General features: G+C 45.9%; 1 protein-coding gene across 4 annotated transcripts in view; it reads right to left on the bottom strand.

Annotated features, from left to right (window-relative positions):
- Positions 1-22911, bottom strand: part of LOC115135025 (attractin-like protein 1) — a 326923-nt gene that overhangs the window by 64892 nt on the left and 239120 nt on the right. The window contains exon 28 of one of the 4 annotated variants that reach the window (XM_029669218.2): positions 20552-21012. The exons of the other annotated variants lie outside the window; for them this stretch is intronic. Within the exon in view, the coding sequence (XP_029525078.1) occupies positions 20794-21012 (219 nt within the window). The 3' untranslated portion in view covers positions 20552-20793. Of the gene's footprint in view, positions 1-20551; positions 21013-22911 lie in introns of those variants that run through there. 4 annotated transcript variants of the gene reach the window in all.

Here is a 22911-nt window from a genome sequence, read left to right as displayed (position 1 = left end):
CTTAACAATGCTGTCTTAACCAGAGGTGCATACTTCTTCACGATGGCATATCTGTGTCAGGTAGTACAATGGTACTATGTGTGTATAATGTGGGCTGGAGTCTGTTTGTATAACCAGTCAATTAGACATTGCCCTAAGAGTAATGTTTGCATGTTAACCCTAGATCCTGCCATGTGGTGGGTGGCTGTGAGCTACAGTAACTACAACAGAGTCCATGTCTGACATTGACTCTGCATTCCCAGTCAACGCTACCTACCTATTAACCAGTGGACAGCATAAGTGTCAGTGCAGGCATGAATGAACAGAATACTACACCTGTAACTCCTGGGTTATGGCATGTTGCTAAGTGTAACATGTCTTTCTGAGGTGTGCTGGAATGGAACAAGACGCTCCGCTTTCCTACTACCAACCCACTGTAACAGCAGATCTAGGGAAGTCTCTGTCATGACTTTGTCCACGTGCACACGCCTCAGTATGTTGCCCTTGACGACCGTCAGGAGGCAACACGTTGGGCATTGTTGAAGCTCTACACTGATGCAGACGCGACTGATATCCTTTCAATTATTCATTCATTATCTTCTTATTAAACAGCCGTCCTCTGGCTGACGCTCGGCTTGGGATGGAGGAGTGATAGGATAGGCAGAGGTTATTGGCATTAAATATTTAAAACAGGCTATCTATTGGAGTGAATGAGAGGGGTCCCCTGAGATGAGCTGTGATTAGACAACAATACGGCGCTATTACACTGGACCCATTGAGTCCCAAACACCACGACACCCCTCCCTGCATCCCACATCGCCTCTGTATGCCACTGGGCATAATACGCAGAGGTGATAACAAACATCATTTCCGCCGTATTTCCAAAGTTTCCCAGCAACATTTGTCTACATGTTGAAAGAGGCTGAGAAATCGCATCTGTGCAAACAAGGGCAAAGATATACCTGAGAGATGAAACAGTCAACTGAATGTTCTTAGAAGAGTCACTTTGGGCAAACAAATGGGTTTCAACTTTTTAAAAGTGGCTTTTGGATAAAGGTTTTAAAATGAAAAGCTAACTGACTGAGAAGTGGAACAGTCTTTATAACCATAATAGCCAATCAACAGTAGCAGTGACAGTGTGTTGAACAATTTAAAAATGGTTGAATCCTAAAACAGAATTTAGATGAATAATGCACAGCAGGAAATGTAACTTGTGTATTCAATGTTTAAAAGGACTTCTAACGTTTATATAACTTCCACTTTAACATTCCTAACTTGATTTACCCTAACGAAAAATGTATTAACACCTAGAAAAATGTCCATTAAATATAATCCACAGAATAATTCACATTTCCCATTGCTGCAGGATTCATTTTCTGCAGTGAGAAACCGGTCAAATTAAGATCTGACATCTGTAAGTATAAGAAGAAGGTTCCACAAGGCAGCTGCTACACCATAAGGAGTAGGTTCCACAGGGCAGCAGCTACACCATAAGGAGTAGGTTCCACAGGGCAGCAGCTACACCATAAGGAGCAGGTTCCACAGGGCAGCTGCTATACCATAAGAAGCATGTTCCACAGGGCAGCTGCTACACCATAAGAAGCATGTTCCACAGGGCAGCTGCTACACCATAAGGAGTAGGTTCCACAGGGCAGCTGCTACACCATAAGAAGCATGTTCCACAGGGCAGCTGCTACACCATAAGGAGTAGGTTCCACATGGCAGCTGCTACACCATAAGAAGCATGTTCCACAGGGCAGCTGCTACACCATAAGAAGCATGTTCCACAGGGAAGCTGCTACACCATAAGGAGTAGGTTCCACAGGGCAGCTGCTACACCATAAGAAGCATGTTCTACAGGGCAGCTGCTACACCATAAGGAGTAGGTTCCACATGGCAGCTGCTACACCATAAGAAGCATGTTCCACAGGGCAGCTGCTACACCATAAGAAGCATGTTCCACAGGGCAGCTGCTACACCATAAGAAGCATGTTCCACAGGGCAGCTGCTACACCATAAGAAGCATGTTCCACAGGGCAGCTGCTACACCATAAGAAGCATGTTCCACAGGGCAGCTGCTACACCATAAGGAGTAGGTTCCACAGGGCAGCTGCTACACCATAAGAAGCATGTTCCACAGGGCAGCTGCTACACCATAAGGAGTAGGTTCCACAGGGCAGCTGCTACACCATAAGAAGCATGTTCTACAGGGCAGCTGCTACACCATAAGAAGCATGTTCCACAGGGCAGCTGCTACACCATAAGGAGTAGATTCCACAGGGCAGCTGCTACACCATAAGAAGCATGTTCCACAGGGCAGCAGCTACACCATAAGGAGCAGGTTCCACAGGGCAGCTGCTTCACCATAAGAAGCATGTCCCACAGGACAGCTGCTACACCATAAGGAGTAGGTTCCACAGGGCAGCTGCTACACCATAAGGAGTAGGTTCCACAGGGCAGCTGCTACACCATAAGAAGCAAGTTCCACAGGGCAGCTGCTACACCATAAGGAGTAGGTTCCACAGGGCAGCTGCTACACCATAAGAAGCATGTTCCACAGAGCAGCTGCTACACCATAAGAAGCATGTTCCACAGGGCAGCTGCTACACCATAAGGAGTAGGTTCCACAGGGCAGCTGCTACACCATAAGAAGCATGTTCCACAGAGCAGCTGCTACACCATAAGAAGCATGTTCCACAGGGCAGCTGCTACACCATAAGAAGCATGTTCCACAGGGCAGCTGCTACACCATAAGAAGCATGTTCCACAGGGCAGCTGCTACACCATAAGGAGTAGGTTCCACAGGGCAGCTGCTACACCATAAGAAGCATGTTCCACAGGGCAGCTGCTACACCATAAGGAGTAGGTTCCACAGGGCAGCTGCTATACCATAAGGAGTAGGTTCCACAGGGCAGCTGCTACACCATAAGGAGTAGGTTCCACAGGGCAGCTGCTACACCATAAGAAGCATGTTCCACAGGGCAGCTGCTACACCATAAGAAGCATGTTCCACAGGGCAGCTGCTACACCATAAGAAGCATGTTCCACAGGGCAGCTGCTACACCATAAGGAGTAGGTTCCACAGGGCGCTGCTACACCATAAGAAGCATGTTCCACAGGGCAGCTGCTACACCATAAGGAGTAGGTTCCACAGGGCAGCTGCTACACCATAAGAAGCATGTTCCACAGGGCAGCTGCTACACCATAAGAAGCATGTTCCACAGGGCAGCTGCTACACCATAAGGAGTAGATTCCACAGGGCAGCTGCTACACCATAAGAAGCATGTTCCACAGGGCAGCAGCTACACCATAAGGAGCAGGTTCCACAGGGCAGCTGCTTCACCATAAGAAGCATGTCCCACAGGACAGCTGCTACACCATAAGGAGTAGGTTCCACAGGGCAGCTGCTACAGCATAAGGAGTAGGTTCCACAAGGCAGCTGCTACACCATAAGAAGCATGTTCCACAGAGCAGCTGCTACACCATAAGAAGCATGTTCCACAGGGCAGCTGCTACACCATAAGAAGCATGTTCCACAGGGCAGCTGCTACACCATAAGAAGCATGTTCCACAGGGCAGCTGCTACACCATAAGGAGTAGGTTCCACAGGGCAGCTGCTACACCATAAGAAGCATGTTCCACAGGGCAGCTGCTACACCATAAGGAGTAGGTTCCACAGGGCAGCTGCTACACCATAAGAAGCATGTTCCACAGGGCAGCTGCTACACCATAAGGAGTAGGTTCCACAGGGCAGCTGTTATACCATAAGGAGTAGGTTCCACAGGGCAGCTGCTACACCATAAGGAGTAGGTTCCACAGGGCAGCTGATACACCATAAGAAGCATGTTCCACAGGGCAGCTGCTACACCATAAGGAGTAGGTTCCACAGGGCAGCAGCTACACCATAAGGAGTAGGTTCCACAGGGCAGCAGCTATACCATAAGGAGTAAGTTCCACAGGGCAGCTGCTACACCATAAGGAGCAGGTTCCACAGGGCAGCAGCTATACCATAAGAAGCATGTTCCACAGGGCAGCTGCTACACCATAAGGAGTAGGTTCCACAGGGCAGCTCCTACACCATAAGGAGTAGGTTCCACAGGGCAGCAGCTACACCATAAGAAGCATGTTCCACAGGGCAGCTGCTACACCATAAGGAGTAGGTTCCAAAGGGCACCTGCTACACCATAAGGAGCAGGTTCCACAGGGCAGCTGCTACACCATAAGGAGTAGGTTACACAGGGCAGCTGCTACACCATAAGGAGTAGGTTCCACAGGGCAGCTGCTACACCATAAGGAGCATGTTCCACAGGGCAGCTGCTACACCATAAGGAGCAGGTTCCACAGGGCAGCTGCTACACCATAAGAAGCATGTTCCACAGGGCAGCTGCTACACCATAAGGAGCAGGTTCCACAGGGCAGCTGCTATACCATAAGGAGTAGGTTCCACAGGGCAGCTGCTACACCATAACAAGCATGTTCCACAGGGCAGCAGCTACACCATAAGGAGCAGGTTCCACAGGGCAGCAGCTACACCATAATGAGCAGGTTCCACAGGGCAGCAGCTACACCATAAGGAGCAGGTTCCACAGGGCAGCTGCTATACCATAAGGAGTAGGTTCCACAGGGCAGCTGCTACACCATAAGAAGCATGTTCCACAGGGCAGCAGCTACACCATAAGGAGTAGGTTCCACAGGGCAGCTGCTATACCATAAGGAGTAAGTTCCACAGGGCAGCTGCTACACCATAAGGAGCAGGTTCCACAGGGCAGCAGCTATACCATAAGGAGTAGGTTCCACAGGGCAGCTGCTACACCACAAGGAGCAGGTTCCACAGGGCAGCAGCTACACCATAAGGAGCAGATTCCACAGGGCAGCAGCTACACCATAAGGAGCAGGTTCCACAGGGCAGCTGCTACACCATAAGGAGTAGGTTCCACAGGGCAGCAGCTACACCATAAGGAGCAGGTTCCACAGGGCAGCTGCTATACCATAAGGAGTAGGTTCCACAGGGCAGCAGCTATACCACAAGGAGTAGGTTCCACAGGGCAGCAGCTATACCATAAGGAGTAGGTTCCACAGGGCAGCAGCTACACCATAAGGAGCAGGTTCCACAGGGCAGCAGCTACACCATAAGGAGTAGGAACCACAGGGCAGCAGCTATACCACAAGGAGTAGGTTCCACAGGGCAGCAGCTATACCATAAGGAGTAGGTTCCACAGGGCAGCAGCTACACCATAAGTGAGAAACCTCTAGTAGTCAGCTACAGCAAGTGCATATGCCTCAGTATGTTGCACTTGGACAAAGTCATTAAAGAGACAACTAACCACAGTCAAGTCAACACATGTACCCTCACTCCCAGAAGAAGAGAAGATGAGAGAGGTAGAGAGAGGATGAGACAGGTAGAGAGAAGATGAGAGGTAGAGAGAAGATGAGAGAGGTAGAGAGAGGATGAGAGAGGTAGAGAGAGGATGAGAGAGGTAGAGAGAGGATGAGAGAGGTAGAGAGAGGATGAGAGAGGTAGAGAGAGGATGAGAGAGGTAGAGAGAGGATGAGAGAGGTAGAGAGAAGATGAGAGAGGTAGAGAGAGGATGAGAGAGGTAGAGAGAGGATGAGAGAGGTAGAGAGAGGTAGAGAGAGGATGAGATAGGTAGAGAGAAGATGAGAGAGGTAGAGAGAAGATGAGAGAGGTAGAGAGAAGATGAGAGAGGTAGAGAGAAGATGAGAGAGGTAGAGAGAAGATGAGAGGTAGAGAGAAGATGAGAGAGGTAGAGAGAAGATGAGAGAGGTAGAGAGAAGATGAGAAGGGGAGAATGAAAAATAATTAGGGTTAAGAGAGCGGCAGAGGAAGAGAGAGGTTGTTAAAGAGAAAGGTTGTTAGAGACCCTGCCAAATAAATTCTCCTTCATTGTGTGTAGTAATGTGTGCGAGACAGAGAGACATTATTGTGTTGTGTTTAATTCTGTTGAACTGGACAGCCTACACTGTGATCGATCCATTCCCATTCAGTAATGGTCTGCTAATTGGAGAAAATACTTTTCCTGCCGAAGTCCTGTCACATACCTATATCAGCTATAAACAAAATACGGAATGAAGAAGACAGGTTTTTGTCTAGATGTAAAAGGGATATTAAGAGAAGATGAGATAGAGAGAAGATGAGAGAGGTCGAAAGAAGATGAGAGAGAAGATGAGAGAGGTCGAAAGAAGATGAGAGAGAAGATGAGAGAGGTCGAAAGAAGATGAGGTAGAGAGAAGACAGGTTGAGAGAACATGAGAGGTAGAGAGAAGATGAGAAAGAAAAAATAATGTGGGTTAAGAGAGCGGCAGAGAAAGAGAGAGTTTGTTAGAGAGAAAAAGAGAGGTTGTTAGAGAGAGAAAAAGAGAGGTTGTTAGGGAGAGAAAGAGAGAGGTTGTTAGGGAGAGAAAGAGAGATTGTTAGGGAGAGAAAGAGAGAGGTTGTTAGGGAGAGAAAGAGAGATTGTTAGGGAGAGAAAGAGAGGTTGTTATGGAGAGAAAGAGAGAGGTTGTTATGGAGAGAAAGAGAGAGGTTGTTATGGAGAGAAAGAGAGAGGTTGTTATGGAGAGAAAGAGAGAGGTTGTTATGGAGAGAAAGAGAGAGGTTGTTATGGAGAGAAAGAGAGAGGTTGTTAGGGAGAGAAAGAGAGAGGTTGTTATGGAGAGAAAGAGAGAGGTTGTTATGGAGAGAAAGAGAGAGTTTGTTAGGGAGATAAAGAGAGAGGTTGTTAGGGAGAGAAAGAGAGAGGTTGTTAGGGAGAGAAAGAGAGGTTGTTAGGGAAAGAAAGAGCGAGGTTGTTAGGGAGAGAAAGAGGTTGTTAGAGAGAGAGGTTGTTAGGGAAAGAAAGAGCGAGTTTGTTAGGGAGAGAAAGAGGGGTTTTTAGAGAAAGAGAGAGGTTGTTAGGGAGAGAAAGAGAGAGGTTGTTAGGGAAAGAAAGAGAGAGATTGTTATGGAGAGAAAGGGAGAGGTTGTTATGGAGAGAAAGAGAGAGATTGTTAGGGAGAGAAAGAGAGAGGTTGTTATGGAGAGAAAGAGAGAGGTTGTTATGGAGAGAAAGAGAGAGGTTGTTATGGAGAGAAAGAGAGAGGTTGTTATGGAGAGAAAGAGAGAGGTTGTTATGGAGAGAAAGAGAGAGGTTGTTAGGGAGAGAAAGAGAGAGGTTGTTAGGGAGAGAAAGAGAGGTTGTTAGGGAAAGAAAGAGCGAGGTTGTTAGGGAGAGAAAGAGGTTGTTAGAGAGAGAGGTTGTTAGGGAAAGAAAGAGCGAGTTTGTTAGGGAGAGAAAGAGGGGTTTTTAGAGAAAGAGAGAGGTTGTTAGGGAGAGAAAGAGAGAGGTTGTTAGGGAAAGAAAGAGAGAGATTGTTATGGAGAGAAAGGGAGAGGTTGTTATGGAGAGAAAGAGAGAGGTTGTTAGGGAGAGAAAGAGAGAGGTTGTTATGGAGAGAAAGAGAGAGGTTGTTATGGAGAGAAAGAGAGAGGTTGTTATGGAGAGAAAGAGAGAGGTTGTTATGGAGAGAAAGAGAGAGGTTGTTATGGAGAGAAAGAGAGAGGTTGTTATGGAGAGAAAGAGAGAGGTTGTTAGGGAGAGAAAGAGAGAGGTTGTTAGGGAGAGAAAGAGAGAGGTTGTTAGGGAGAGAAAGAGAGAGGTTGTTAGGGAGAGAAAGAGAGGTTGTTAGGGAGAGAAAGAGAGGTTGTTAGGGAGAGAAAGAGCGAGAGGGTTAGGGAGAGAAAGAGGTTGTTAGAGAGAGAGAGGTTGTTAGGGAGAGAAAGAGGGGTTTTTAGAGAAAGAGAGAGGTTGTTAGGGAGAGAAAGAGAGAGGTTGTTATGGAGAGAAAGAGAGAGGTTGTTATGGAGAGAAAGAGAGAGGTTGTTAGGGAGAGAAAGAGAGAGTTTGTTAGGGAGATAAAGAGAAAGGTTGTTAGGGAAAGAAAGAGCGAGGTTGTTAGAGAGAGAGAGGTTGTTAGGGAAAGAAAGAGCGAGTTTGTTAGGGAGAGAAAGAGGGGTTTTTAGAGAAAGAGAGAGGTTGTTAGGGAGAGAAAGAGAGAGGTTGTTAGGGAAAGAAAGAGAGAGATTGTTAGGGAGAGAAAGAGAGAGGTTGTTAGGGAGAGAAAGAGAGGTTGTTAGGGAAAGAAAGAGCGAGGTTGTTAGGGAGAGAAAGAGGTTGTTAGAGAGAGAGAGGTTGTTAGGGAAAGAAAGAGTGACGTTGTTAGGGAGAGAAAGAGGTTGTTAGAGAGAGAGAGAGGTTATTAGGGAGAGAAAGAGGGGTTTTTAGAGAAAGAGAGAGGTTGTTAGGGAGCGAAAGAGAGGTTGTTAGGGAAAGAAAGAGAGAGGTTGTTAGAGAGAGGTTGTTAGGGAGAGAAAGAGAGGGGTTGTTAGGGACAGAAAGAGGTTGTTAGAGAGAAAGAGAGAGGTTGTTAGAGAGAAAGAGAGAGGTTGTTAGAGAGAGAAAGAAAGAAAGAGAGGTTGTTAGAGAGAGAGAAAGAGAGAGGTTGTTAGAGAGAGAAAGAAAGAAAGGTAGTTAGAGAGAAAGAGAGGTTGTTAGAAAGAAAGAGAGAGGTTGTTAGAGAAAGAAAGAAAGGTTGTTAGAGAGAGAGAAAGAACGAGAGGTTGTTCGAGAGAAAGAGAGAGGTTGTTAGAGAGAGAGAGAAAGAGAGGTTGTTAGAAAGAGAGAGAAAGAGAGGTTGTTAGAGAGAGAGAGAAAGAGAGGTTGTTAGAGAGAGAGATTGAGAAAGAAAGAGAGGTTGTTAGAGAAAGAGTGACTGACCCAAACTTAAGGAAAGCTTTGACTATGTACAGACTCAGTGAGCATAGCCTTGCTATTGAGAAAGGCCGCCGTAGGCAGACATGGCTCTCAAGAGAAGACAGGCTATGTGCTCACTGCCCACAAAATGAGGTGGAAACTGAGCTGCACTTCCTAACCTCCTGCCCAATGTATGACCATATTAGAGAGACATATTTCCCCCAGATTACACAGATCCACAAAGAATTCGAAAACAAATCCAATTTTGAAAAACTCCCATATCTTTTGGGTGAAATTCCACAGTGTGCCATCACAGCAGCAATATTTGTGACCTGTTGCCATGAGAAAAGGGCAACCAGTGAAGAACAAACACCATTGTAAATACAACCCATATTTATGCTTATTCGTTTTATCTTGTGTCCTTTAACTATTTGTACATTGTATATATATATATAATATGACATTTGTAATGTCTTTACTGTTTTGAAACTTCTGTATGTGTAATGTTTACTGTTAATTTTTGTTGTTTTTCACTTTATATATTCACTTTGTATGTTGTCTACCTCACTTGCTTTGGCAATGTTAACACATGTTTCCCATGCCAATAAAGCCCTTGAATTGAATTGAATTGAATTGAGAGAGAGAGAGAGAGAGAGAGAGAGAGAGAGAGAGAGAGAGAGAGAGAGAGAACATGAGTTGATGAGAACCATAGGGGACGGAAGAGTAGTAACATCCATACTACATGGCTTTCTCCCTCTCTCCTCTCCCGTCCCCAGATGGGCCAGTCGAGGTGTTAAACAGTGCAGTGACAGAGCACGTAAATCACACACTGTTGACATTTCACACCGTGGAGGCCAGGGGGAGGAGGTGGAGAGAGGGGAGGAAGAAAGTGGGCCGATTCAGAGTTCATCAATTATATCACATCAAATTAGCACCCATCATTGGCCTGCCCCGACAGTACTCATCCATCCCACTCTACCCCGAGCAGACAAGGCCGCAGATATGGCATGGAGGGTGGGAGGAAGTAGGCCGTGTGTGTGTGTGTGTGTATTTACTTCAGTCCAGTAATGGATTCTCTATCCTTTTCCTCTTATCCTGAGGACAGGGTCCTTATCGCAGACAACATTAAATCTTCCCTCAGACAGATGATCACACCGACTAAACTGCCACAAAGGTGTGTGTGTGCCTGCATCCTCTAGGTAGCTATTAAAGAGGAGCGACAGCATCTCGAGGGCAGGCCCAGAGCAGCGGTCCTAAGTGCCACCTAAAGACCAAAGAGACAGTCCTGTCTGATGCCACCAACAACAACCCCCCTGAATGGGGGCGTAACAGATTTGGAGACCTGAGCCAGTGCCAGACACTGCTTCTTTTTTTATACACGACAACGCGCGCATGCGCGCGCGCACACACACACACACACACACACCAATGCTCTCAGGGGAGACAGACAGATGGGACGCTAATGGGACAAATGGCTAAATGGACTGAATGGGTAGGATAAACACTGTTCCCCTGGAAACCAGTGGAAGCCACCAGCGGCTGCCTACACAGCCCTACTCTCCAACTAACAAAATAGCAGATTAATGCCCATCTATTTCCAAATGTGCCACAGAGGCAAGCATAATTGTCAGATGTGACCTGACTGACGCATTTTTCCTTCCAGCTGGTTGGATGGCTAGGTTCATCAGCCAATTACAGCCCGCAGCTGACAGGGAGGCAGGGTGCCTCTTCCTGCCCTCGTTAAATTACATAATTTTAAATAAATTAACCGGATCAAGTAAAGTCACCTGACACGTAAATGAAGGGTCAGGGGTCATCTCTTTCTGTAGCTTGGACTAAGTTTCCATTTCGTGCTTGATCCTAAAACAGTAATGCAGGGAAATGTTTCATCACCCCTCTTCTTCCTCTCTTATGTCCTCTCACCACTTAACTCTGGTGATGTGAACCACCGTCCAAAAACTCTGTTGGCTTTGCCACATCTCATGCTGGAGACTTGTTATTTAAATTATCTTTGAAAACAAGGTGGCACACCTTTTGTTCCTTTGCCAAAGTCGCCCCCTTCTTAACTCCAGCGCACAACCCTAGTACCACACCCTGGCATGAATGCAACGGTGAGCTATAAACCTAAGCAGACGCAGAACTGGAGGCCAGGGATTGATCCAACTACAGAAGGCCCCAACCCAACAGCACATCAATGGACAGAAAGCCTGTGAAATATGACTCAGCAGATTTAGCACCAGCCCCAAGCTTCATCTCAACATCTCCTTAACAAAGAGACCACCCAATCAATAGCTACTGTATGTGGGGCCAATGCAGCGAGAGAATGGCCTGGCCCAACAATATCCTTATCCAGGGAGCTGGGAGGCTGCATAGAGTTAATAAAGAGCTGTTGTGTAAGTGCTGGAGTAGATCATCCTGTTTCTGCCAAGGAATTAAAAGCAAGAAAAAAACTCAAACAGAACATCCTTTGCGGCACAATTCTCAACCTCCGGAGGCTGGCAGGGGATGCGGAGGGGTCAATAATGTACAAATAAACAAATATTCTGAAGTGAGGCCTTGGTAGGTGCACCAAATTCAACTTTGATCAGATTGCAGAGTCTAGGAAGTTAACAAGGCAATACTGCTCTATTACATGACAGACAGGAAAAGAATGTAATCTTCCGATTGTAAACTAAACTGAAGTTGACTTATTCGCACAGGATTCAGCACAAGGTCTATACAGCTCTATCATAACAGTAGAGATATGCCAATGCTGTCCAACCGTCACTGTCCAGTCTGTGTGAACGGCAAAGAAAACATTCTTTACTTCAATATTCATCGGCGGCTGTACATACTCCACTGTTTGTGTTTTTTAGAGAGGACATACAGTGGGGTTCGAAAGTATTGGCACCCCTGATAAAGATGAGCAAACATTACAGTGTAAAATCATTCAAATACTGAGCTATGTTTTATGCAACAAAAAAAAGCATTATTTTAAACATTATTTTATACTAATACAATCGCTCAGAGAAAGAGACTTTGTTTATCAAGAAATATTCCCCCCCCCCAATAAAGTAGGGATGAAAATGACAAACCCATTTTCAATACTTTTCAACATCTCAACCTTGAGAGGATGACGGCACTGAGCCTTTTTCTAAAATGTTTGATGAGTTGGAGAACACATTGGGAGGGTTCTTAGACCATTCCTCCATACAGAATCCTAAATCATCTGCGGATTGGAACTATTTATTTTACAGTCATTTTTGCTGATCTTTATCAAGATTGTCGATCATTTCTGACCCCACTGTAGCTCTTTGTACTGTGTGCACCTCGTACTTGTTTTTACTCTCTCTTCTGTGAAGCGAGACCAGGCAGGACATTTCTCTGGCTTTCTCAATCGTTATGCCATGAACAATCCATCGTTTTCCCCTGCACGTTCCTCTTACCGTTCACATAGGGATTAGATCAGGGATGAAGAAGGGTTCTCAAGTTACTGTATTTGAGGACTACGTTCCTCTTACCGGTCACATAGGGATCAGATTAGGGATGGAGGGTTCTCAAGTTACTGTACTTGAGGACTACGTTCCTCTTACCGGTCACATAGAGATCAGATCAGGGATGAAGGGTTCTCAAGTTACTGTATTTGAGGACTACGTTCCTCTTACCGGTCACATAGGGATCAGATTAGGGATGGAGGGTTCTCAAGTTACTGTACTTGAGGACTACGTTCCTCTTACCGGTCACATAGAGATCAGATCAGGGATGGAGGGTTCTCAAGTTACTGTACTTGAGGACTACGTTCCTCTTACCGGTCACATAGAGATCAGATTAGGGATGAAGGGTTCTCAAGTTACTGTACTTGAGGACTATTTCTAGGTAAGATTATTTGAAATCATAAGACTTTATGTGAGTTCCACATGTACTTCTGGAGACACAGAAACTCAGACCTATTGTTAGTCTTTACATTTGATTAACAGTAGAGGTAGCATTAGAAGAGACTACCGGCCTTTATAATTGATAAGGAGAACAGGCAGCATTAGAAGAGACTACCGTTCTTTATAATTGATAAGGAGAACAGGCAGCATTAGAAGAGACTACCGGCCTTTATAATTGATAAGGAGAACAGGCAGCATTAGAAGACACCACCCAACGGGGGAAGCTTCGTCATCCCAGCTGATAAGTATCAGTAATGTTCTTATCCTCAGGGCATTGCTCATGAAATCGCTGATTCGCTTCACCGAGCAAAACAATGGACTGTGAAGAAAACTATATAGAAAACACTTCCACCAGCCTGTTATTCCATGCAAGAGGAGGACTAGAAGGCTCCCGGGAATAGATTTGTTTTTTACTCAATTTTACACAGCGGTCTTGAGAAAAATGACTTGTGTTGGAAAATGACAACATGTTGGAATAATGTTATATGTTTGAAGGCTATGGCATGGCTGGTGAAAATCCACCCACTATTCTAGCCACAGAGTGTTCCAATAAACCAAATATCCAAACTTAAATTCCCAAAACAACATGTTGCTCTGGGTATACACACAAACCCAGAAATAAACAGAGAGAGAAAGAGACAGTGTGAACGATAGAGAAAGAAAGAGAGGGAGAGACAGAGTAGGCTAATTACGCTGCAGAGAAAGCAGTTCTGCTATTCCTCTGGTGCCACAGTGAGCAGGCAGACTAACACAACATCCCAGTGTGACTCCAGACCCATAGAGAGAGACACGAGGGGGAGCAGGTGCTCACTTGTACACGGATGCTGGCGCTTGTAGAGCCGTGGCACAGGACTCATGCAGTACACATGTTCCTTTACTATTTCGACAGGTAGTCATGCTGAGACCAAGGGGTCTTTTACAGACGAGCCCAGTAATTACTGAAAATATACACATCAACACACCACGAAAAGCAAAACAGAGGTACAGAACTGTATCGTACGCCATATGAGACCAGAGGTTCATCCAGACTGCCTGGGTCAGACATAGTATTGAACACAGACAGACAGTGAGAAAAAGGCCTTAACAGTGCATGTTCAAGTGGTCTGGAATGGAAAACCGATTCAGCTAAAACATACTCTGCTACAGTGCTGTTTTCACCCCGATTAGAAGCGGTTGCTAATGCACATATCTTGAGTGCATCACAGAATGGCCATGATTGCATAACACCTCTCCATAAGGAAAAAAATAAACAAGACATCTTCACCATATGGATGAAAATCATGATTATAAAAGGAGATGATATATCCAGTAGCAGTCAAAAGTTGACACACCTACTCATTCCAGGGTCTTTCTATATTTTTACTATTTTCTACATTGTAGAATAATAGTGAAGACAGCAAAACTATGAAATAACACAAATAGGGGTCCAATGTTTTTCTACATGTACCCCACCCACACAAGAAAGGGTCGGGTCGGGAAAGAGAGAGAAGAGGAGAGAAAGAGGGCCATGTGAACAATGTCTAACTGTGAGGGAGTTTACGTAAGTATGCTAATCTGTCTGTGTTTACATGTCTTGCCTGGGTGATAACTGGGTCTGCTCTCTGGAACACTGTGGAGCGCCGTGTACAGCAGATGAAGGACCATCTTCCACAGAGCAACAAGAAGCTGTGTGCATCACAGCTCTGTAAGCTACCACTCCATCGATAGATTTAATTTTAATTTTACCTTTATTTTACTAGGCAAGTCAGTTAAGAACAAATTCTTATTTTCAATGACGGCCTAGGAACAGATAACGCTGGATGCTGTTCAAAGTTCATCACGAGCCAGTGCAGCGGGAGTCCAACACATCTTTGTGATCAACATGTTACTATAGGATGTCAGCGATCACTGCCTCATTGCCTGCGCCCGTAATGGGTTCGCGGTCAAACGACCACCCCTCATCACTGTCAAACGCTCCCTTAAACACTTCAGCGAGCAGGCCTTTCTAATCGACCTGGCCCGGGTATCCTGGAAGGATATTGACCTCATTCCGTCAGTAGAGGATGCCTGGTTATTCTTTAAAAGTGCTTTCCTCACCATCTTAAATAAGCATGCCCCATTCAAAAAATGTAGAACTAAGAAAAGATATAGCCCTTGGTTCACTCCAGACTTGACTGCCCTTGACCAGAACAAAAACATCCTGTGGCGGACTGCAATAGCATCGAATAGCCCCCGCGATATGCAACTGTTCAGGGAAGTCAGGAACCAATATACACAGGCAGTAAGGAAAGCAGAGGCTAGCTTTCTCAAACAGAAATGTTCATCCTGTAGCACTAATTGGGACACTAAAGTCCATGGAGAATGAGAGCACCTCCTCCCAGCAGCCCACTGCTAGGAAACACTGTCACCACCGATAAAACCACGGTAACGGATCATTTCAATAAGCATTTTTCTATGGATGGCCATGCTTTCCACCTGGCTATCCCTACCCTGGCCAACTGCTCTGCACCCCCCGCAGAAACTTGCCCAAACCTCCCCAGCTTCTCCTTCACCCAAATCCAGACAGCTCATGTTCTGAAAGAGCTGCAAAATCTGGATCCCTACAAATCAGCTGGGCTAGACAATCTGGACCCTCTCTTTCTAAAATGATCCGCCGAAATTGTTGCAACCCCTATTACTAGCCTGTTCAACCTCTCTTTCGTATCGTCTGAGATCTCCAAAGATTGGAAACCTGTCGCGGTCATCCCCCTCTTCAAAGGGGGTGACACTCTAGACCCAAACTGTTACAGACCTATATCCATCCTGCCCTGCCTTAAAAATCTTTGAAAGCCAAGTTAACAAACAGATCACCGAACTTTTCGAATCCCACCGTACCTTCTCCACTACGCAATCTGGTTTCCGAGCTTGTCATGGGTGCACCTCAGCCACGCTCAAGGTCCGAAACAATATCATAACCGCCATCAATAAAAGACAGTACTGTGCAGCCGTCTTCATCGACCTGGCTAAGGCTTTCGACTCTGTCAATCACCGCATTCTTATCGGCAGACTCAACAGCCTTAGTTTCTCAAATGACTGCCTCGCCTGGTTTACCAACTACTTCTCAGATAGAGTTCAGTGTGTCAAATCGGAGGGCCTGTTGTCTGGACCTCTGGCAGTCTCTATGGGGGTGCCACAGGATTCAATTCTCGGGGCGAATCTTTTCTCTGTATATATCAATGATGTCGCTCTTGCTGATGGTAATTCTCTGATCCAACTCTACGCAGACGACACCATTCTGTACACATCTGGCCCTTCTCTGGACACTGTGTTAATGTAACAGATGTAAATCGTACTCTCCTTGCGTTGTGTTTTGTCCAAATAAATCACATCAGCCAGTGGTCCCAGTTGAGCATAATTGATTTCTGTTGCTGTTGTTAAATAGTTGTGCAGGGCTTAACGATGTTGATGGCTGTCGATGGCAAAATCTGTAGCATGAAGACAACTGTGTTACCAGTGGGCTTATGTGACCATTACATCGGTGTATGCTAGCTAACACACTTATTTACAGCAATCATATGCCAAAGCACATCCCAGAAAGCACCTCAATCCCTAACAGGTACCATATACCAACACATGTATAAATCATTAATGTACAGCAAACTTGTACAAATTGTAAAATAGAAAATAGTATTCAGAACGTGACCTACCCCTTGCATCACATTTTCATACTGGGAAGACCTGACGTTCGCTATCTCCCCATCTGCAAGCGGGGCCAATCACAACATGCCTTATTGTCATCAGAGTTGAACCAACCAATAAGAATGCTTGAACATTAAATACACCTTTCTTTAGAGGCAAGTGGAAACATAACCAACCCTGTTACATTAACAAACCTCCAAACAAGCTTCAATGCCACACAACACTCCTTCCGTGGCCTCCAACTGCTTTTAAATGCTAGTAAAACTAAATGCATGCTCTTCAACCGATTGCTGCCCGCACCCGCCTGCCTAGCATCACTACTCTGGACGGTTCTGACTTAGAATATGTGGACAACTACAAATCACTAGGTGTCTGGTTAGACTGTAAACTCTCCTTCCAGACTCACATTATCTCCAATCCAAAATGAAATCTAGAGTTGGCTTCCTATATTGCAACAAAGCCTCCTTCACGCATGCTGCCAAACATACCCTCGTAAAACTGACTATCCTACCGATCCTTGACTGTGGCGATGTAATTTACAAAATAGCCTCCAACGCTCTACTCAGCAAATTGGATGCAGTCTATCACAGTGCCATCCGTTTTGTCACCAAAGCCCCATATACTATCCACCACTGCGACCTGTATACTCTCGTTGGCTGGCACCCACACCATATTCATTGCAAAACCCACTGGCTCCAGGTCATCTATAAGTCTTTGCTAGGTAAAGCCACACCTTATCTCAGCTCACTGGTCACTATAGCAACACCCACCCATAGCACGTGCTGCAGCAGGTATATTTCACTGGTCATCCCCAAAGCCAACACCTCGTTTGGCCGCCTTTCCTTCCAGTTCTCTGCTGCCAATGACTGGAACAAATTGCAAAAATCACTGAAGCTGGAGACATATCTCCCTCTAAAGCATCAGCTGTCAGAGCAGCTTACCGATCATTGTACCTATACACAGCCCATCTGTAAATAGCACACCCAACTACCTCATCCCCATTTTGTTATTTATTTCTGCTCTTTTGCACCCCAGTATCTCTACTTGCACATCATCATCTTCATATCTATCACTCCAGTGTTAATGCTACATTTGAATTATTTCGCCTGTTTATCCCATGTTTAACTCTGTGCTGTTGTTTCTGTCGCACCTCTTTGCTTTATCTTGGCCAGGTCGCAGTTGTAAATGATAACTTGTTCTCAACTGGCCTACCTGGTTAAATAAAGGTGAAATAAATAAATAAATACAAATATTCTGGAATCAAAAACACTATGTTTGGAAAGAAATGTGACAAATTCAAATTCTCCTTAAACAGCACATTCCCTGCACATCATCCATCTCCATGGAATGTACAGGGTGTTAGCGCTGCTCCTTAAACAGCACATTCCCAGGCCCTGATCATCCATCTCCATGGAATGTACAGGGTGTTAGCGCTGCTCCTTAAACAGCACATTCCCAGGCCCTGTTCATCCGTCTCCATGGAATGTACAGGGTGTTAGCGCTGCTCCTTAAACAGCACATTCCCAGGCCCTGTTCATCCGTCTCCATGGAATGTACAGGGTGTTAGCGCTGCTCCTTAAACAGCACATTCCCAGGCCCTGTTCATCCGTCTCCATGGAATGTACAGGGTGTTAGCGCTGCTCCTTAAACAGCACATTCCCAGGCCCTGATCATCCATCTTCATGGAATGTACAGGGTGTTAGCGCTGCTCCTTAAACAGCACATTCCCAGGCCCTGATCATCCGTCTCCATGGAATGTACAGGGTGTTAGCGCTGCTCCTTAAACAGCACATTCCCAGGCCCTGTTCATCCATCTCCATGGAATGTACAGGGTGTTAGCGCTGCTCTTTAAAACACATTAAAGATGTCACATCTGAGTAAGGTGGTGCTCTCACCACAGAGGAATCCCCTTGGAGTTAAACTGAGAGGCAGTTTAAATCACCTCATTAATAGCACAAAACCAAAGTATTACCACACAGACTTCAAAGCACAAGACAAAACAGCACACGTCCTAGCAACCCGTCCATGTTAAACCAGGACAATGGCAAACACACAGTACTGGACGTAAATGGTCAGGATTGGCTCTCATAATGAAAATTCATGCTCTCGTGTGTATAGAAAATCCATACCTTGTGTGCCCCAAACAGACATGTCAAAGCTAGAACCATTTAATAAATAACGTGCAAATGTACACACACAGGGGCCTACCCTAGACATTGACAAATACTATTTTTGTGCGTCAACTCCCCTCTGAGTATATTTGACCTAGCTCAGAGCTCAGTGCCCTTCAATACACCTTGGTGTCCATTTCACCAGGCTGAGATGAGGGGAGGGAGAGTGCTTGACTGCCAACCCTCCATATTGGCTGTTGACTCAGAGAGTTGGAGTGGTTGGGCCCTCTTCAAGAGCTCTTCATTCCACACTACAGGCTGATTAGAGCAGATGTTAGCACTCGATGGTGCAAAGCATGTACTAATTAAAGAGTCTCTCTCTCTATTTGCCTCTTCTACCCCCTCTCTCTCTCCCTCCTTCTCTCTCTCTCAGCTGCCAGAGAGGGTGGGGGTAGACCAAGAGGACATCAGCAGAGATATAATTGGCCTGTTCCATCAGTTGATCAGAGAGAGAGAGAGAGAGGGGAGAGGAGATGAGGAGAGAGAGAGAGAGAGGAGAGAAGAGAGAGAGAGAGGGAGATGGAGAGGTCCCAGAGGGTGGTCTAGTCTGGAGTACCAAGGAAAGCAGGTTTAGAGAGGCACCTATCTCCCCTTAAAAGGCTCTCAACTTCCTCCCCCACTCGCAGAGGCAAAAGAACATTGAGTGCTTTGAAAAAGTTATTCTGATATTAATGTTTAATGTGCCAGCTTATGGATTGGATTCGACAGGTAAGCAATAGTTATGAGACTCTCCTTCCCTTGGCTCTTGGACAGTCTGGCTGGCTGTATTGTCTATCTGTCTCTGTGCCAAGGGGGAGGGATTGGCCTGCCAAGCGTCCGTTACAGCTCACCACCCAGCAGAGACCCAGACTGCCACGATAATGAAGCATGGGTCAGATGCCCCGCCCTGTCTCACTTCTCCTCATCCCTCTATCTCAACCACAAAGACTCATTAGCCAATACCTGCCTTAGAGGACCAGTCACCATGGTAGCACCACTATGACATCACCACACCGTGAGCAGGGTGGTCCGGTAGTGGGGTGTGACAGTGAGAGAGGGGTGGTACACTTTGCTGGTCAGAAACAGTTCACTAATCTCACTCTCTAGACATCTGCTACTTCTGCTTAAAAAAAAAATTGTGACACTGAGTGCCGATGCACCACACAAAATCAGATGAGGGGGAGGGAGGAACGTATCTGGTCTGTTAGTGCTGCTCCAAATGAACTTCCTGTCTGGAGGGTCCACCTGCTGGCGGCGTGCGTCCTCTGTGAGTGGGGACGGGAGCGGGAACCGAGACGGGCGGTGTCACACATCACTCTGTCCAGGCTAATCCAATAGAGAGACTGTGGAGGTCTGTTCAGAGCCAAGGCCCAGCCGGAACTGGAGTGAGATCATTACGATCGCTGTTCCGGACATCTGCAGGCCTCTTGAAGCAGAGCGAGGTTTGGTTTGGGGTAATTGTGGGTAAGGAAGGACTTGCCGTGACCTCCAGCTTTGTGTGGAAGAACAAGGCAGAACTATAGGGAGAGAAAACACAAGCAAGACCCCAGAGAGATGGGGTAGGTTGGGCTGGCTTCCAATGGACAGAGATCAAACAAGCACAGGCCTATTAGACTCCAGTAATCATCTCTGTCCTCTCTGGTTTGAGGCGTGGGAGCATATTGAACATACTGATGGATTGAAAATGAATTAGTATATGTCATACTTTGCTATTTGTCTGTCTTTGCTCTTAGGGTGTTGTTTTGTTTGGGGCGCAATTATGAGTATGTAGATTTCTAATTATGAATTTAGTGAGTTGAGGAAATTACAATAGATGAACTGCCAGCAGGAGTTGAAATGGGATGAAAACACACTCTGGTGTTCCACTTTCACTTCTTAAAGAGATGGAGGTGAGACGCTTCCACTTAGATGGGGAGAGATGAGGTGAGACAAGAGGTATGCTTAAGTAATGCTAAAGTTAAGGCATAGGCTCAACAAGCATACTGATTTCCACTGTACTTTATGATTATGTAAAACAAGTGCTAACAGGTAGTCTCGGGAACACTGTTGACCTTGAAGAGAAAACAATATACAAGATCAATATAGATTTTTGTTTATAAAGCTTGTGGGTTCATGCTTAAGCAGACTGTGCATGTATGCATGTGTGTGTGTGAACAACACGGACTCCGCTTCCAGTTATGGATGGACTGTGTTGACAATATCTCTTTCTGATAACGGAGGAGACATAACAACCTTCATGGGTTTCACATCAAGCTCCATCTTACAGCAGCTCACTCCTTAGTTTGTACACCTCTCTATAGTAGAATTCTGAGATAAAGAGAGTATTCGGTACCAGATCACACCTCACTGGGTCTTCCTTCCTGTTTTTACATCACAGCAAGATACTTTTCCCTTCTCCCAGAAACACGACGTCTCTGTGGTTGTGAGCGCCCCAGTTCTTCTCCAATTTAATGTACCATCTTGTTGTGGGTACGCCTCTGAACGGTGCGGCAATGTCGCCCGCACCTCTGCCTTGGCTGCCCTCCCAGTTCTCAGAGTACCCCGCCTCTGTCCGACTCGGCTCTGCGTGATAAAGAAACAGATGGTATTGATCGGCGGCTAATTTACCCATGGTACCGTGGGAGGGGAATCTTTGACCACTATTTACAGCGCTACACACACATCTGCTGCTGCCTCTGCATCCTGTTTGGAAGCCAACTACAGACCAGCACAGCCGTAACCCTGGGATACAGGGTCACGACACTTGGTGCCATCGCTCCAGCTATTCTCTGACCCTAACTAATAAGCCAGAGTGTGCAGGAGCCTTATAAACACAAAACACAATTTAGATGTTTAGGTGAAGTGAATGTTTAAAAGCTTGGGCTATTAGTGGAGTGATGTCCCATGGGACGTGAATATATACTGTATATTTGTATTTTCACAGCCCTCGTTTACATCCGTAGTTTTACTGCCTGAGCCAATAGGTAGTTTGAAAGTGTTGGGCGACAGCCAGGTATGGCATATGAGGGGGATGTACCGATGCATATTTATGAAGTGTTTGTACAAGAGGAAAGCTTGCACCTGTTCTTTCCCTGAGGGAATAAAAAGAAACAAGCTAGAACAAAAGGTGAAATCACTTTATAACTTCAGATGAAGTATAGATAGACACTTTCATGGTTTTACATTGCTGATCTTTAATTACATTTTATAAATTACAGGTGCCAACTTTGCAAAAGCCTAATAAATATTGCCTGTATCAAATGTAATTACCAAGCAGTTCCCGTTTACAAGAGGTTTCAGTCTTGAGACCAGGTGGGAAGTTATTAACTCTGCCTAGACTCTGCCGGTCCTCTGGCAGTCTCTATGGGGGTGCCACAGGGTTCAATTCTCGGGCCGACTCTTTTCTCTGTATATATCAATGATGTTGCTCTTGCTGCGGGCGATTCCCTGATCCACCTCTACGCAGACGACACCATTCTATATACTTTCGGCCCGTCATTGGACACTGTGCTATCTAACCTCCAAACGAGCTTCAATACCATACAGCACTCCTTCCGTGGCCTCCAACTGCTCTTAAACGCGAGTAAAACCAAATGCATGCTTTTCAACCGATCGCTGCCTGCACCCGCATGCCCGACTAGCATCACCACCCTGGATGGTTCCGACCTTGAATATGTGGACATCTATAAGTACCTAGGTGTCTGGCTAGACTGCAAACTCTCCTTCCAGACTCACATCAAACATCTCCAATCGAAAATCAAATCAAGAGTCGGCTTTCTATTCCGCAACAAAGCCTCCTTCACTCACGCCGCCAAGCTTACCCTAGTAAAACTGACTATCCTACCGATCCTCGATTTCGGCGATGTCATCTACAAAATGGCTTCCAACACTCTACTCAGCCAACTGGATGCAGTCTATCATAGTGCCATCCGTTTTGTCACCAAAGCACCTTATACCACCCACCACTGCGACTTGTATGCTCTAGTCGGCTGGCCCTCGCTACATATTCGTCGCCAGACCCACTGGCTCAGGTCATCTACAAGTCCATGCTAGGTAAAGCTCCGCCTTATCTCAGTTCACTGGTCACGATGGCAACACCCATCCGTAGCACACGCTCCAGCAGGTGTATCTCACTGATCATCCCTAAAGCCAACACCTCATTTGGCCGCCTTTCGTTCCAGTACTCTGCTGCCTGTGACTGGAACGAACTGCAAAAATCGCTGAAGTTGGAGACTTTTATCTCCCTCACCAACTTCAAACATCAGCTATCCGAGCAGCTAACCGATCGCTGCAGCTGTACATAGTCTATTGGTAAATAGCCCACCCATTTTCACCTACCTCATTCCCATACTGTTTTTATACTGTTTTTTATTTATTTATTTACTTTTCTGCTCTTTTGCACACCAATATCTCTACCTGTACATGACCATCTGATCATTTATCACCCCAGTGTTAATCTGCAAAATTGTATTATTCGCCTAC

Source organism: Oncorhynchus nerka, linkage group LG10 (genome assembly GCF_034236695.1).
Source record: "Oncorhynchus nerka isolate Pitt River linkage group LG10, Oner_Uvic_2.0, whole genome shotgun sequence".
NCBI classification, from domain to species: Eukaryota; Metazoa; Chordata; class Actinopteri; order Salmoniformes; family Salmonidae; genus Oncorhynchus; species Oncorhynchus nerka.
This window is presented reverse-complemented; position numbering and strand designations above follow the sequence as displayed.